Here is a 12,769-nt window from a genome sequence, read left to right on the forward strand (position 1 = left end):
CAGTCGTCATAATATATGCTCTTGTTCTGAAACAAAGACCCTCTTGCCTCCGGTAATTTTCTCTGGCTGTCTTGACGCATGGTGGAACAACAAGCAATGCACTTGCGCTCCAGAGCCCGCCGACCTCGCTCCACGGACTATGTTGTGATTGGTCCACGTGTTTGGGTGACGTTGAAAACTGACGTCCAGCTATATCCGATTGGTCCACGTCCAGAGAGTGGGCGTTAATTACAATGACGAAATTTACCAGGTAAAGTTAGAAAAGCACACGCCTCCTTAAAAGTAATTGATTGACCTTTTTTTTATTTTTAATTTACATTTTAGTAAGCTGAAGTTAATTGATTAAATAAATTTGGCTTTTTATTTCTGAATCATGCATCCTGGCCTGTGCACAAGTATTGTGAAATAAAAATTTATTTTTGTGACAAAATAAAACATGTAATACTGTATTAACATAACTATTTTTGTTAAAGCCATAAGTACATGTAACATTATTGTTGTAAATGTACACATTAAAAATATAAGTATCAGCTTTTTTATTTGTACTATGTCAAATTTTGTTACTGAAGCCAGACCAAAGGCTGATCCTAAAGTGACGCCATGACTTTGGCTCTCTTTACTAATATAATATGTTGCATTTATTTAACCTATGCCATTTCATGTCTGGGAGAAGACCCTGCAAAACCCATACAGTCAATAGACAATGCTATGTTAGGAAACTACACTTATAGCAATAAATTTACTAACAATTTCAATCCTCAAGTTAGAGTGACAGACATAATTTAATTAAAGACAAATGGCCACATAATGAGAATAAACAACAATACAAGAGCAAAGTTCTCCATGGTGTGTTTCAGTAAGGTTTTAAGATACAGTATGAAACGTTTAAATGCATTTATACAGTCCTCAGTGAATCATTTGACTCAGACTAGGAACACAATCATGCAAATAGGTCCGCCACAGATTCTAAAAGCAAGCAGCTTCTTTCACTGCTAAGTAAAGGTAGTATCCCGTGCAGCAAAGGTTGAAGCCGAACACAACATGCCTGCTCAGGTATGATTCAGGCAGTAATCATCAGCTGAGGTTTCTAGCAGTTTCGCTTGGTGTGGATAAGAAGTTCTCTCTGCAGGTTCACTTCCAGGCTTCCAGCAGTTTTGCTGCTAGGTGGGTCGGTGACCAGAGTCAGTTTGTTAAATACTCCTCGACCAAAATAGTCAGCCACAACTGAGAAACCATCATTAGAGCTGTGTAACTGAAAGCCACAGAAAAGACAAGAACGCATTTAATTGAACATTCATGTTGTGTTTACACAGGCGAACTACAGTGGAGTCACTTGCTGAAGCAAAATAGAAGTGCAGCTTAGTTTCCCCACTGGGGATGAGCAAAGCAGATTAAAATAGGTTATGAAAAATCAAGAAGGAAATGACTGATTCAAGACAGAACTTCTATTGTGTTTGGTCTACATTCTTCTAATCAAAGCTCAAGTATTGTTACCTGTCTGTTGAAGTGGTCATGCAGGTCACGTTTCTGGTCCTGGGCACGCAGCATGTCCATGACTTTGCGGTTCTCTGGAGTGCATGTTGGGCATTCAGCCTCACTCTCTGCATAGCTTTCGAAGCAGTGTTGGTGGAAGGAATGGCTGCACAGGAAATGAACAGATGGCAACTCCAAAGGGCTGTTGCACATGTTACACTTTGTCTTCTGGAATATCTTGGCACTGTGTGAAAATATTTGGGTAAGGATGCAGTTATATTAGCCAATGTACGACACATGTAAGTCACATCAGCACTAGTTATTGGCCAGCCCTCATCTGACACCACTTATATCCCCTTGATCTACAGTGGCTGTAACTGACAGAAATCACAAAATGTAGATGGCAGACAGAATTTTTAAAACCACTGGTGTTAATTAAAAGAAGGCTAGGGAATGAAGTTCTATAGCAGCATTGCTCAAAAATCCCATCCTTCATGCAACCTACCTTGTTTTGAGCTCCTGGATCTCAGAGCGGAGGTGAGCCGTTTCTTCACGGTACTGGCGGATTTTGCGTTCATCGTCTTCTATCTGCTGGCTCTCCCTCTGCAGCTTGTTGATGAGATAGTCCTTAATGACTGAGAGAGTGGCTGTCGAGTTATGCGCCAGTGTCTGCACCACTACAGCCACAGAGATATCATGGATGAAATGCAGTGCAAACAAAATCCGACTGATGCTAAGAGGTCAGTGTTCTCAATCTTCACCTGAACTGATTCTAAAGACATGATCAAGCTCCAAACAAGCCAACATGTAGTATAAAATCAGATGTTCACTAGCTCACCAAGTAAAGGTGGCATCAGGTTGTTTTGGTCGATGTGTTGTAAGACCTCACTGATGTAGGCCTTGCAGTCCTCTTCTTTTCTGGCAAAGTATCCTAGTGCCTGCTCCCAAAGGCAACCCTCTTGATTCCCATAGCGCTTGCAGGCTTCTACCACTTTTCCATATTCCTCATTCTGCATGTGGTAGTGCATAATCTGCTGGTACCTGAAGATTATGCATGCATATGTTAATAACATATAACATAAATAACACAATTACAATTACTATTAAAAAGGCTAATGGCTATGTGGAAAAAGGATCTCCTCAACCTCTCAGTTCTGCAGCGCAGTGAGATGAGCCTCCCACTGCAGCTGCTACTCTGTTTAGTCAGTATATCAGTTTATTATTGTTCAGTATAGTATGTATGTGTACGTAAGGTAACATGTTATACTAACATGCTATGATAGACAAAAATCTGACAAAATGCAGTATATATGACTAAATCAAAGGTTTGGCCACACCTGGATAAATTACACATATTGTTTGTTTTTGCATTGTAACAATTTTTATTTAGAGAAAATTAAACATTGATTGTGGCATGTACAAAGGTTTAGGCACCTTTCTACTCATTAATTCATCAGGACTTGGAACACAGGTCAAGACCTGTCATTAGGAATGTCAGAAGTCAAGACAAGATCTGGAAGTCTAAGAAAGCTTTCAGATTGAACTGCACATCTGTGGGCAGAAAGGCATATGACTGCAGAGGAGCTGCAGGAAGGTGGAGCTGAAACAAGAGAGGTGTCCCTCTGTGCGCTGATGATACACAAATTATACATGGAAGAGTCATCTGAATAAAGTCCTACCTACAGCTTTATCACAAGTCAGTGTCTTAACTATGCAAAGCAGCATTTGGATAAGATGGAGTCATTTTGGAAACAAGTGCTGTGGACAGATGAAGTTAAAACAGCCAGCATCCAGCAACAGCCCCTCTGCTGTGAACTGTCTTAAGTCTCCATCACTAAAAGTGTGTTTGGAGGAAAAGTGGACCAGTGTTTCATGAAAATAACACCTTTCCAACTGTTGGCAGTAGAAAATATGGTGCTTTATGTCTGTGTGGAAGCCAGTAGCACTGGAAAGACTCCACTAAATATCAGCAGATTGTGGATGTAAACATTCGTCAGGGCAATAATACAAAACAGACCTCAAAATCCAGGATGAACTTATTCAAGAAAGACCAGCTGCAGCTTTTGGAACAATTCCCATAGGCCCCTAAGGTAAATATCACTGAAATGTGTGGGATATCCTAAATAGCTGTGTATGTGTAAGAGGATCTAATATATATCAGAACTTGAAGTGAGCTGCAGGAAGAGCAGGTGATCATGCAATATTTGCCAAAGGGGTGACTACTAAGTACTAACTTAGTCAGGTGCCGAAACAGTCCCACATGCCTTAACTGCCAATTTAATTTTTGTACTTCAGTATCACATGAAGTGACTTTATATATTCATTCAAATGTGGCTGTTCCACTCACAGTTTGCCTTTCTCATAAAGGTAGAGAATGCCTTCTTTGAAGTTGTGCATCTGGCAGAGGACCAGGGCCTTATCAAACACAGTGTTGTCACTCCTTAAGAGTGAGACAGCCTCTCCCTGCAGGACGGTTTTTCTCTGCCACACATACGCATTAGAAAAAGTAGGTAAAATAAATTTAATAAATAAATTATAAATTTGTTATGCAAGTATTCATAACTAGTTTGTGTGTTTTGCACTGACTTCTGTGTCCTGCTCATGTGCCCAGTCCTGCAGTCGGAGTTCAAGTAATGTGTCGTACACACCCTGGGAAGAACAGGGGTCCACCTCAATCATGTGTTCCAGGAAGGCTTTCAGCTCCCGAGGGTTGTTTGCAAAAATTGGGATAAACTCCTCAGAGTTGGCCTTAAACCAAAGCACATTTGGACAGTCATTTATAAAAAAAAAAAAAAAAAACCAACCAAAAAAAAAAATCTCTCTTTATATAGATACATCGATATATCGACAGGATCGATCGACTGATAGATAGATAGATATATAGATCAATATTTAAGGGGTTATTAAAACTCCAAATGAAGATGACAGTTTCCAGTGTTAGAAGAGAATAACAGTACTGTACACTGACCTTATTGATCAGATTCCTGTCTTGGCTGTCTTTTTCAGCAGTGTCAACACTGGGATGGTAGTTGGTGCATAAGCCTTTTAGGAGCAGTGTGGTACCTTCAGGAACATGATGCATCAGTGTCTTGCCATAACGCTTCATGTTGCTTTCAGCTTGCTCAAAAGGCAGACGCCCAATGTAGCGCAGCCCTTCCTGGTAGTTCTAGTTTTTGGAGAGAAAACATAATGAAATTACATGTTCACCAAAAGTGTCTGTGGTTCCTTGGGGTTGTAACATAAAGATCATATCAGTGTCTGTTAATTCACAAAAAACTGGGCATGGACTTGCACCTAATGATGTTAGAAAATGACCAAATTGCCTTAACTGTTTTCTAGCTGCTCACAAAATATACAGGTAGGCAACATTTTAACTATGAACCTAAAATAATGAATTATAAAATATATTTTATATTTGAAACCCACCTGCTAAAAAGACAAATACAAGGATAAGCTATGTCTAAATGAAACTGTAACTTCTATCAGAACAACAGGGAATGAATAGTGGAAATAGTTTTAACAGTGGGAAAATACAGAATTGCATTGGGCCATGCTGCAAGCTTTTTCTGGAGGCTTTTGTGTAATTGAAGAAAGCCCAGATGAACTGTAAAATTGGTCTCAAGTGTCTAGGATTAAAAAATAAATAAAAAGGAAAAAAGTTATTGATGAAAACAACTGACTAAAAACAGAGGAGGAGATGCAGATGAAAATAGTTGGTTTAAAGTAAATATGGAAAAAAAATGAGAAAGCCATTGACAAAACACTGAAAAACTCGCTTGGCTATGTAGCATGCTCTTTTGAGACAGCCCCTAACCTCAGCTCCTCAATTTCCATTCACAGGGAAGTTACTGTGTATGGTACAAAAATCACATCATGAAGTTAATATAATGTGTGGAACATCACCTTTAACATGCACTGCAACAACTGCTGAAAATTTGCAAAAAACTTAGAACGGGAAGGAGAATGATTGAATATTAACCCTTGTGCACTGTTCGAAAACACCAACTTTTTTTTTGCATAAATCTGGTCAACCAATTTCAGGTCTGATCAATACTAAATGTTAAAATTCCAGGATTTTAACTCTTTAAATGCTGAAATCACTGATTTTGATGCATTGTTAGTTTTTGTGCATTTTTACTGTTGACAACCAACGGGCCCCATTATGCCTTTACATGGGCCGGTGCATAGAAAGCTCAGTTCCGGGTTTGGGGCCACTTGGTTGAAAAACTGCACCTGATATACAGTGGGTACGGAAAGTATTCAGACCCCTTTAAATTTTTGACTCCTTGTGTCATTGCAGCCATTTGCCAAAATCAAAAAAGTTCATTTTATTTCTCATTAATGTACACTCAGCACCCCATCTTGACAGAAAAAAAACAGAAATGTAGAAATTTTTGCAAATTTATTAAAAAAGAAAAACTGAAATATCACATGGTCATAAGTATTCAGACCCTGTGCTCAGTATTGAGTAGAAGCACCCTTTTGAGCTAGTACAGCCATGAGTCTTCTTGGGAATGATGCAACAAGTTTTTCACACCTGGATTTGGGGATCCTCTGCCATTCTTCCTTGCAGATCCTCTCCAGTTCTGTCAGGTTGGATGGTGAATGTTGGTGGACAGCCATTTTCAGGTCTCTCCAGAGATGCTCAATTGGGTTTAGGTCAGGGCTCTGGCTGGGCCAGTCAAGAACGGTCACAGAGTTGTTCCGAAGCCACTCCTTTGTTATTTTAGCTGTGTGCTTAGGGTCATTGTCCTGTTGAAAGGTGAACCTTCGGCCCAGTCTGAGGTCCTGAGCACTCTGGAAGAGGTTTTTTTCCAGGATATCTCTGTACTTGGCCACATTCATCTTTCCTTCAGTTGCAACCAGTCGTCCTGTCCCTGCAGCTGAAAAACACCCCCACAACATGATGCTCCCACCACCATGTTTCACTGTAGGGATTGTATTGGGCAGGTGATGAGCAGTGCCTGGTTTTCTCCACACACACCGGTGGAGTGCTGCAGTGATAGTTGACTTTGTGGAACTTTCTCCCATCTCCCTCCTGCATCTCTGGAGCTCAGCCACAGTGATCTTTGGGTTCTTCTTTACCTCTCTCACCAAGGCTCTTCTCCCACGATTGCTCAGTTTGGCTGGACGGCCAGGTCTAGGAAGAGTTCTGGTCGTCCCAAACTTTTTCCATTTGAGGATTATGGAGGCCACTGTGCTCTTAGGAACCTTGAGTGCTGCAGAAATTCTTTTGTAACCTTGGCCAGATCTGTGTCTTGCCACAATTCTGTCTCTGAGCTCCTTGGGCAGTTCCTTCGACCTCATGATTCTCATTTGCTCTGACATGCACTGTGAGCTGTAAGGTCTTATATAGACAGGTGTGTGCCTTTCCTAATCAAGTCCAATCAGTTTAATTAAACACAGCTGGACTCCAATGAAGGAGCAGAACCATCTCAAGGAGGATCAGAAGAAATGGACAGCATGTGAGTTAAATATGAGTGTCACTGCAAAGGGTCTGAATACTTATGACCATGTGATATTTCAGTTTTTCTTTTTTAATAAATTTGCAAAAATTTCTACATTTCTGGTTTTTTCTGTCAAGATGGGGTTCTGAGTGTACATTAATGAGAAATAAAAGGAACTTTTTTGATTTTGGCAAATGGCTGCAATGACACAAAGAGTGAAAAATTTAAAGGGGTCTGAATTCTTTCCGTACCCACTGTATGCACCTTAATATACTTTGGCAAAATATCCACAAATATCATGTTTTAATCCACTTGCATGTGATTTCTTAAGCTGCGCCACTGTGCTCCGAGGGAACAAACAAACAGATCTAGGCAAAAACAATGTGTGACAATGTTGCTCCAACAGATAATCTGAATAACCTCAAAGGACAAAGGACTGCACATCTGCTTGCATATTTTTACCTTAAGGTCTTCCAACTGGATCTTCAGGTACCACTCATGGTGCATGTGTTTCTCAGCCAAGAAAACAGCATGGCTGTGGTAGCCAGCCTGCCGAAGAACCTTGATAGCAATCTCAACATCAAAATGGACCTCGCTTTCACTACTCTGTTGAAACAGAGCGAGAAAACAATGGTGTTGAAGTGAATATATGTATATATGTGTATATATATATACATATACATATATACACACACACACACACATATACATACACACAGTGGTGTGAAGTTTTGTATTTTGTTTTCCCTTAATAATAAAAACCTTCATTTAAAAACTGCATGATGTGTTTACTTGTGTTATCTTTAACTAAAATTTAAATTTGTCTGATGATCTGAAACAAAGTGTGACAAACATGCCAAAAAAATAAGAAATCAGGAAGGGGGCCAACACTTTTTCACACCACTGTATCTATACCAGCCATTCTTGGCCTGTGAAAGGCTCATCTGTTCTCTAATGAAATCACTTAGTATTTTTACTTGTCACTGTAAAATAAAGTTAGACAGCACAGAAGTTAGATTTTACTAACTGCTTCTTCACATTTCAATTGGCCTCTATCACCAAAACCTACATCCTCTGTGCTCACCTTAATGAACTCTTCCAGCTTGGAGCTGTCCTTCAACTTAGTGTAACAGTTCAGTAGCAGTGTGGTATGGTCTGCGTTTGCCAGTGACTGCCTGTGCAGGGCCTGTAGATATGCTGTGAGGTTGTGAATCCTCTGTGCATCCAGGAATTTCCTGATGACATATGATGGCTCCAGTTTTCCAATGGTGCTGTCAAAGAATACAGTGATGATTTAAAAGTGGTTTTATCAACGGGTAGACAGATAAGCAATCCAGTCTACAAAAGCTGCATAATTGTAGATGTGTACCTTTATATTCAAGTTTAAATGCCACATTGAAAATACCTGAGCATATGGCACCTTTTGCTTGCCATATTGTGTAGTAGTAAACAAAAGTCTCAAAAGATTACTCAAACACAGCAAATACCATAATCAAATCTACAAAAGCAGCTTCCATCCTGGAAAGTGTTTAATTACCGAATGTACTGCTGGATGGCACCATCATGGTCGCCTTTAAAGTAGAGGTGATCACCGTACTGTCTGAAGATCTCTGACAGCCCATCACTGTCCAGGTGCTGGCTTTTAGCCAGGTTTATAGCCATCACAAACAGGTTCTTCTTAAACAGCATCTAAAACGACAAACAAGGAGGTGACAACCCTGCTACCTCACCCACGGTAACAACAGTAAGTGAGGTGATTTATAAAGAATCTTGAGTTTTCATTACAAGTTATGAATCATCAATTACAGTCACCTGGACTCACCTCCAGTTTGGTCTGTGTGTCTTTCTCCTGAAGAACAAGCATTTTTCCATCTCTGGTCAGGATGTAGAAGGAGCCCCACTCTGCCACTACATCAATGACATCATCAAAAGAGCCACTGTAGGCAATGAACTTGTTGTCCAGGTCATAAACGGTCAGAAGCTGCTTTTCTGATGGAGAGCTCTCTCTGCTACCAAACCCTGTCCTGAATGGAAAAACAACACTGCCAACAGTTGCACAGAAAACATGTCACAGTAATGCATCAGGTATAGTGGCTTCCCTCTGGGCAGAAACATCTCTTAAATAGACATAGCAGGAAGCGAACATGCTGTTTTCAAGTGCTATTAGTAAATAGGTAATTACTTGATAAGACTGTTTTTAATCACTGCATTTATCAAGGCCTCCAAATCTTAACTAAATACCCACCTTGAATGTGTTTTCCTACCAATTGTACTTTCATCTGAAAAGATTACCATGTAAGTATCTAGAACTGGCACAAAAAGTAAATGCAGCCTCAATCTCATCAACAGATTTATTCTGCCATTATTTTATATTCCCATAATAATCATCATAATTTCATCTTATCTACTGTGCTTTACTTGTTGGAAGACTTTGAATCTTTGGTGATTAAGAACAGATATCCACGGTGCCAGTGTGCCAACAGCTTGTGTCCATCGAAGGCAAAGCAGGGCCCTCGTTCATCAGGCTGGTACATGTACACACATTCATCACCAGCCACGATGAACTGGGAATCCTGGGAGGGATCTGACAGGGAAGAGCAGCGCAGTGCACAGCCATGAGTATCCAGCTCTACTTTAGGATACTCCTTAATGGACAGGGTGTAGCACTGAGCAAAGGAAGACAAGAAGGGATTGCATAGATGGTCAGAATGATAGAATTAACTGATTGTATAATTACTGTAAAGCTTTGGGACTGACGAGACTTACATGGACTTTCTCCAAAGTAGCAACAAACAGATGTGTGACCTTTGCCACTTGGCGGAAGGCAAGGCCTGTGACTGGGCTGGTTCCTTCATGCAGAGTAAGAGTTTTACTGTGACGGTCTCTGGTGATGTCACCTTTGGTTAGAACCACGCTGCCATCTGTGAAGCCTGCCAAGAAATATGGCGCCCATTACAAAGTGGGAAGATACAACATTGATTACTGGGTTAAAGAGCAGCAAGCAGACATTTTCATTATTTTTTCTTACCTATGGCCATGAAGTTGAGATTCTCATGTACACTGAGGCATGACACTTCAGTAGGTCTGGTGCCAGGAATTGCAGGAAAAATCCTGGTGCAGAGAGGATTTCCACTGTCTCTCTTGTCAAGGTTCCAGACCTTTACCTGTGAAATGAACACCGATTTAGTTTTGCGGCAGACCAGAAAAATTATCGACAACTGTTTGGTGTTTTTAGCTTCTCTGAAAAAGTGCACACATACTAGAGGGTTTATTCCATGTTCATCCTGCCCCACTGATACAAGGATGCTGTGCTGCTTCAGCTGGTAGAGGTGTGTTACCCGCAACTTGTAGGCCTGAAAGGATGTCAACTGTAGGGAGCGTGTCAAAAGCCAGATCTTGCCATCCATATGTAACAAGCTGGTCAAGGACAGTTCTATGCAGTATTTGTACTGTACAAGAGTAGACATTCTTGGAGAAATTGTAGGATATCTGAAAAGAATTAATCACTGACACTGATAAAATCATTTTCTTAGAATTCTAACTCTAGTAACCAGTTATTTAACGCAGTCTTTTTGTCAAGCTGTATTATTTTAGCTGTGTGCTGTAGACACATAGAGGAACGTCCAGTTTAACTTGCTATATACTTTTTTGTTTAACAAATTAAAAACGTGCATATGACCAGTATGCAAATCTGTTACTGGGGTACCAGTCACTCAGCTGGATGACTGAAACCCTGCTCGAGATGCCAAGGACCAATAAAAAACGATTCAAATCGCGTATTATTACGTCAACAAAAAACGTCCATCAAGAAACCTGTGTGCGCTGAATGATTTGACGTTAGCTAACAGTGTAGCTAACGTCAAATCATTCAGCTCAGACTCGCGTCATTTCTGTGGAGTACACTTTGTTGAACAACTACTCCACAAACCAACTGGAGGGTTTTTAAGAAGAGCTTATGTGTCACTGTTTCCAGTGCCAGCAAACGAACACAGTCTGACCCTGACGTTACCGCTGAGGCATAAAGTCCTGCTTGGATTAGCTGATGGGGTCAAATTATTCGTCTGCTCTGAGGAGAGTCGTGGCTATCACTAGTTGTCAGTGACCGAGCATAACAGCTGAGCTGAGCTAGTTCATTCACGCTGGTACTATTAGAGGATATCTCCGAGAACAATGTGACCACGGCCGGAGTCACAAGCCGATATCCCCCCTGGAAGAGCAAAGTCTTTTCCATTCTCCACAGGATCCTTCACCAGATCTTTGTCAAAGAAGAGAAATTTCCTCCACTGTAAGAACACTGCCATTTTGTTAGTGCTAGCAATATAACCCTAACAGTTGTCATGTGACACCAAAATCACGTGAGCAACCCCTTTCTTCTTCGTTGATTTTCCAACTTAATTTCACAACGGTCAGCAAGCAACTGGCGCATGCGCAGATCGAGAGCACACACAGAGCCGTGTTTGTACTTTGTCCTGAAACCTCAGATGGGAATGAAAGTGGGAATGAAATTGATAGGCTGCATGATGTCTACACCATCAAGGAGGGAAAAAGTTTGTCGAGATAGACAAAAAAGAAAAACTGGTCAGACGGGAGTGAGTCTAGGCCTAGTGCTAATAAGAAAGTAAAATCTAGTCTGAGAAAGCAGACGCACGTAGTGCAAAACCAAATGGAGGAATGGAAAGTAATTTAGTTTAATTGGAATAATGGGTAAAACCTACAAACGCTAGTGAAAAAGAAATCGGGAAAGTCAAGTCCGCAAAGTTTAAGAGCAACAAACGAGTGTTAATACATGCAGCCAGCCGTCAACAACAGTTAACTCAGGCTGTCAGCGCTAGAAGCGGAGAGGGTGAAGGCTTATATTCCTGGATCACTTGCCGGGTTGAGGGGAGTAATCTCAGGTGTATCGTTGAGCATGTCCATGGAAGATGTAAAAAAGGAAATAGAAGGAGGTAAAGTTATTGAGGCCACCAGGATCAAAAGCAAAATAGATGGCACTTTTAATAATACACTTGCAGTGGTACTGCTGTTTGAAAGATCTCTCCCAAAATCAGTGCAGTTGGGCTACATGAACTATAGCGTCAGGGAATACATAACGAAGTCACCTAGGTGCTTTACGTGTCAGAGAATGGAGCATATAGCAAAGGGAGTAAAGGGAAGTTGCGATGTGTAAGATGTGGTGGCCATTATGAGTACAGGAAGTGTGAAGACGAGGCTAGAGTTAAATGGTGCAACTGCGGAGGTGAACATGGTGCTGCATATGGAGGTTGTGTGGTGCAGAGAAGCCCAGAGGGTCAGAATAATGGAGAAAGTCTCATGTGAAGAGGTGTTAAAGAGAGTGAGAGAAGAGAGAGCCCTAAATATGAATGACAGGGAAGTGGCTCTGAGGAACACACTGCAGAGTACAAATGTTTCACAGGAAAGGCAGGCCCAAGCTCATATGACCCCAGTTCCTATCCATAATATGTATATTCATAAATGTAAAGTAGATGATAGTACAATGCTAAGGAAAAAAGAGAACTGTGGCTTTTATCTGTCATACCATTAATGTAGCAGAGCACATGAAGAAGAAAAGTGATAAAAGTTCCTTTACATGAAAGATGTAAAAGCAGATCAAATACATGTATTACTGACAACAAAAACAGTAGAAAATGGTCACGCTGTGGTTTAAAACCGTTGTGGCTGCAGTTAGATTTTAAAATCATGGGATACAGCTCAGTTAGATATGATAGAGCAGGGGTGTCAAACGTACGGCCCGCGGGCCAGATCAGGCCCGCAAACGGGTTTAATCCGGCCCGCGACATGATTTGAAGTTAAAATTAGCTACAATTTTTCAATGAACGAAACTGCTGTTC

At 40.8% G+C, this 12,769-nt stretch overlaps 1 protein-coding gene across 2 annotated transcripts; it reads right to left on the reverse strand.

Annotated features, from left to right (window-relative positions):
* Positions 1 to 347: 347 nt before the first annotated feature.
* On the reverse strand, positions 348 to 11,269 carry vps11 (VPS11 core subunit of CORVET and HOPS complexes). Of its 2 annotated transcripts, none has more exons than XM_026328834.2 (16): positions 11,080 to 11,269; positions 10,181 to 10,329; positions 9,949 to 10,084; positions 9,687 to 9,850; positions 9,339 to 9,586; positions 8,743 to 8,944; positions 8,458 to 8,609; positions 8,005 to 8,191; positions 7,383 to 7,526; positions 4,442 to 4,639; positions 4,060 to 4,221; positions 3,821 to 3,954; positions 2,312 to 2,514; positions 1,979 to 2,150; positions 1,495 to 1,717; positions 348 to 1,252 (listed from the first exon to the last, which is right to left on the reverse strand). In XM_026328834.2, the coding sequence occupies exons 1-16, from the start codon at positions 11,219 to 11,221 to the stop codon at positions 1,088 to 1,090; spliced, it is 2,781 nt and encodes a 926-aa protein (XP_026184619.1). In that variant the 5' UTR covers positions 11,222 to 11,269; the 3' UTR covers positions 348 to 1,087. The 2 variants fall into 2 exon arrangements, with proteins under 2 accessions (XP_026184619.1, XP_026184618.1); XM_026328833.2 differs by having other exon boundaries at positions 3,821 to 3,963.
* Between the last annotated feature and the right edge of the window lie 1,500 nt (positions 11,270 to 12,769).

This window comes from Mastacembelus armatus, chromosome 14, assembly GCF_900324485.2.
Source record: "Mastacembelus armatus chromosome 14, fMasArm1.2, whole genome shotgun sequence".
Lineage (NCBI taxonomy): Eukaryota > Metazoa > Chordata > Actinopteri > Synbranchiformes > Mastacembelidae > Mastacembelus > Mastacembelus armatus.

Coding starts and splice junctions, on each gene's coding strand:
- vps11 (XM_026328833.2), bottom strand. CDS start 11,221: ATGGCAGTGTTCTTACAGTGGAGGAAATTTCTCTTCTTTGACAAAGAT. Junction 4,640..7,382: donor TCCAGTTGGAAGACCTTAAG/GTAAAAATATGC, acceptor TCCAAAAACTAG/AACTACCAGGAAGGGCTGCG. Junction 3,964..4,059: donor CACATGAGCAGGACACAGAA/GTCAGTGCAAAA, acceptor TCTAATGCGTAT/GTGTGGCAGAGAAAAACCGT.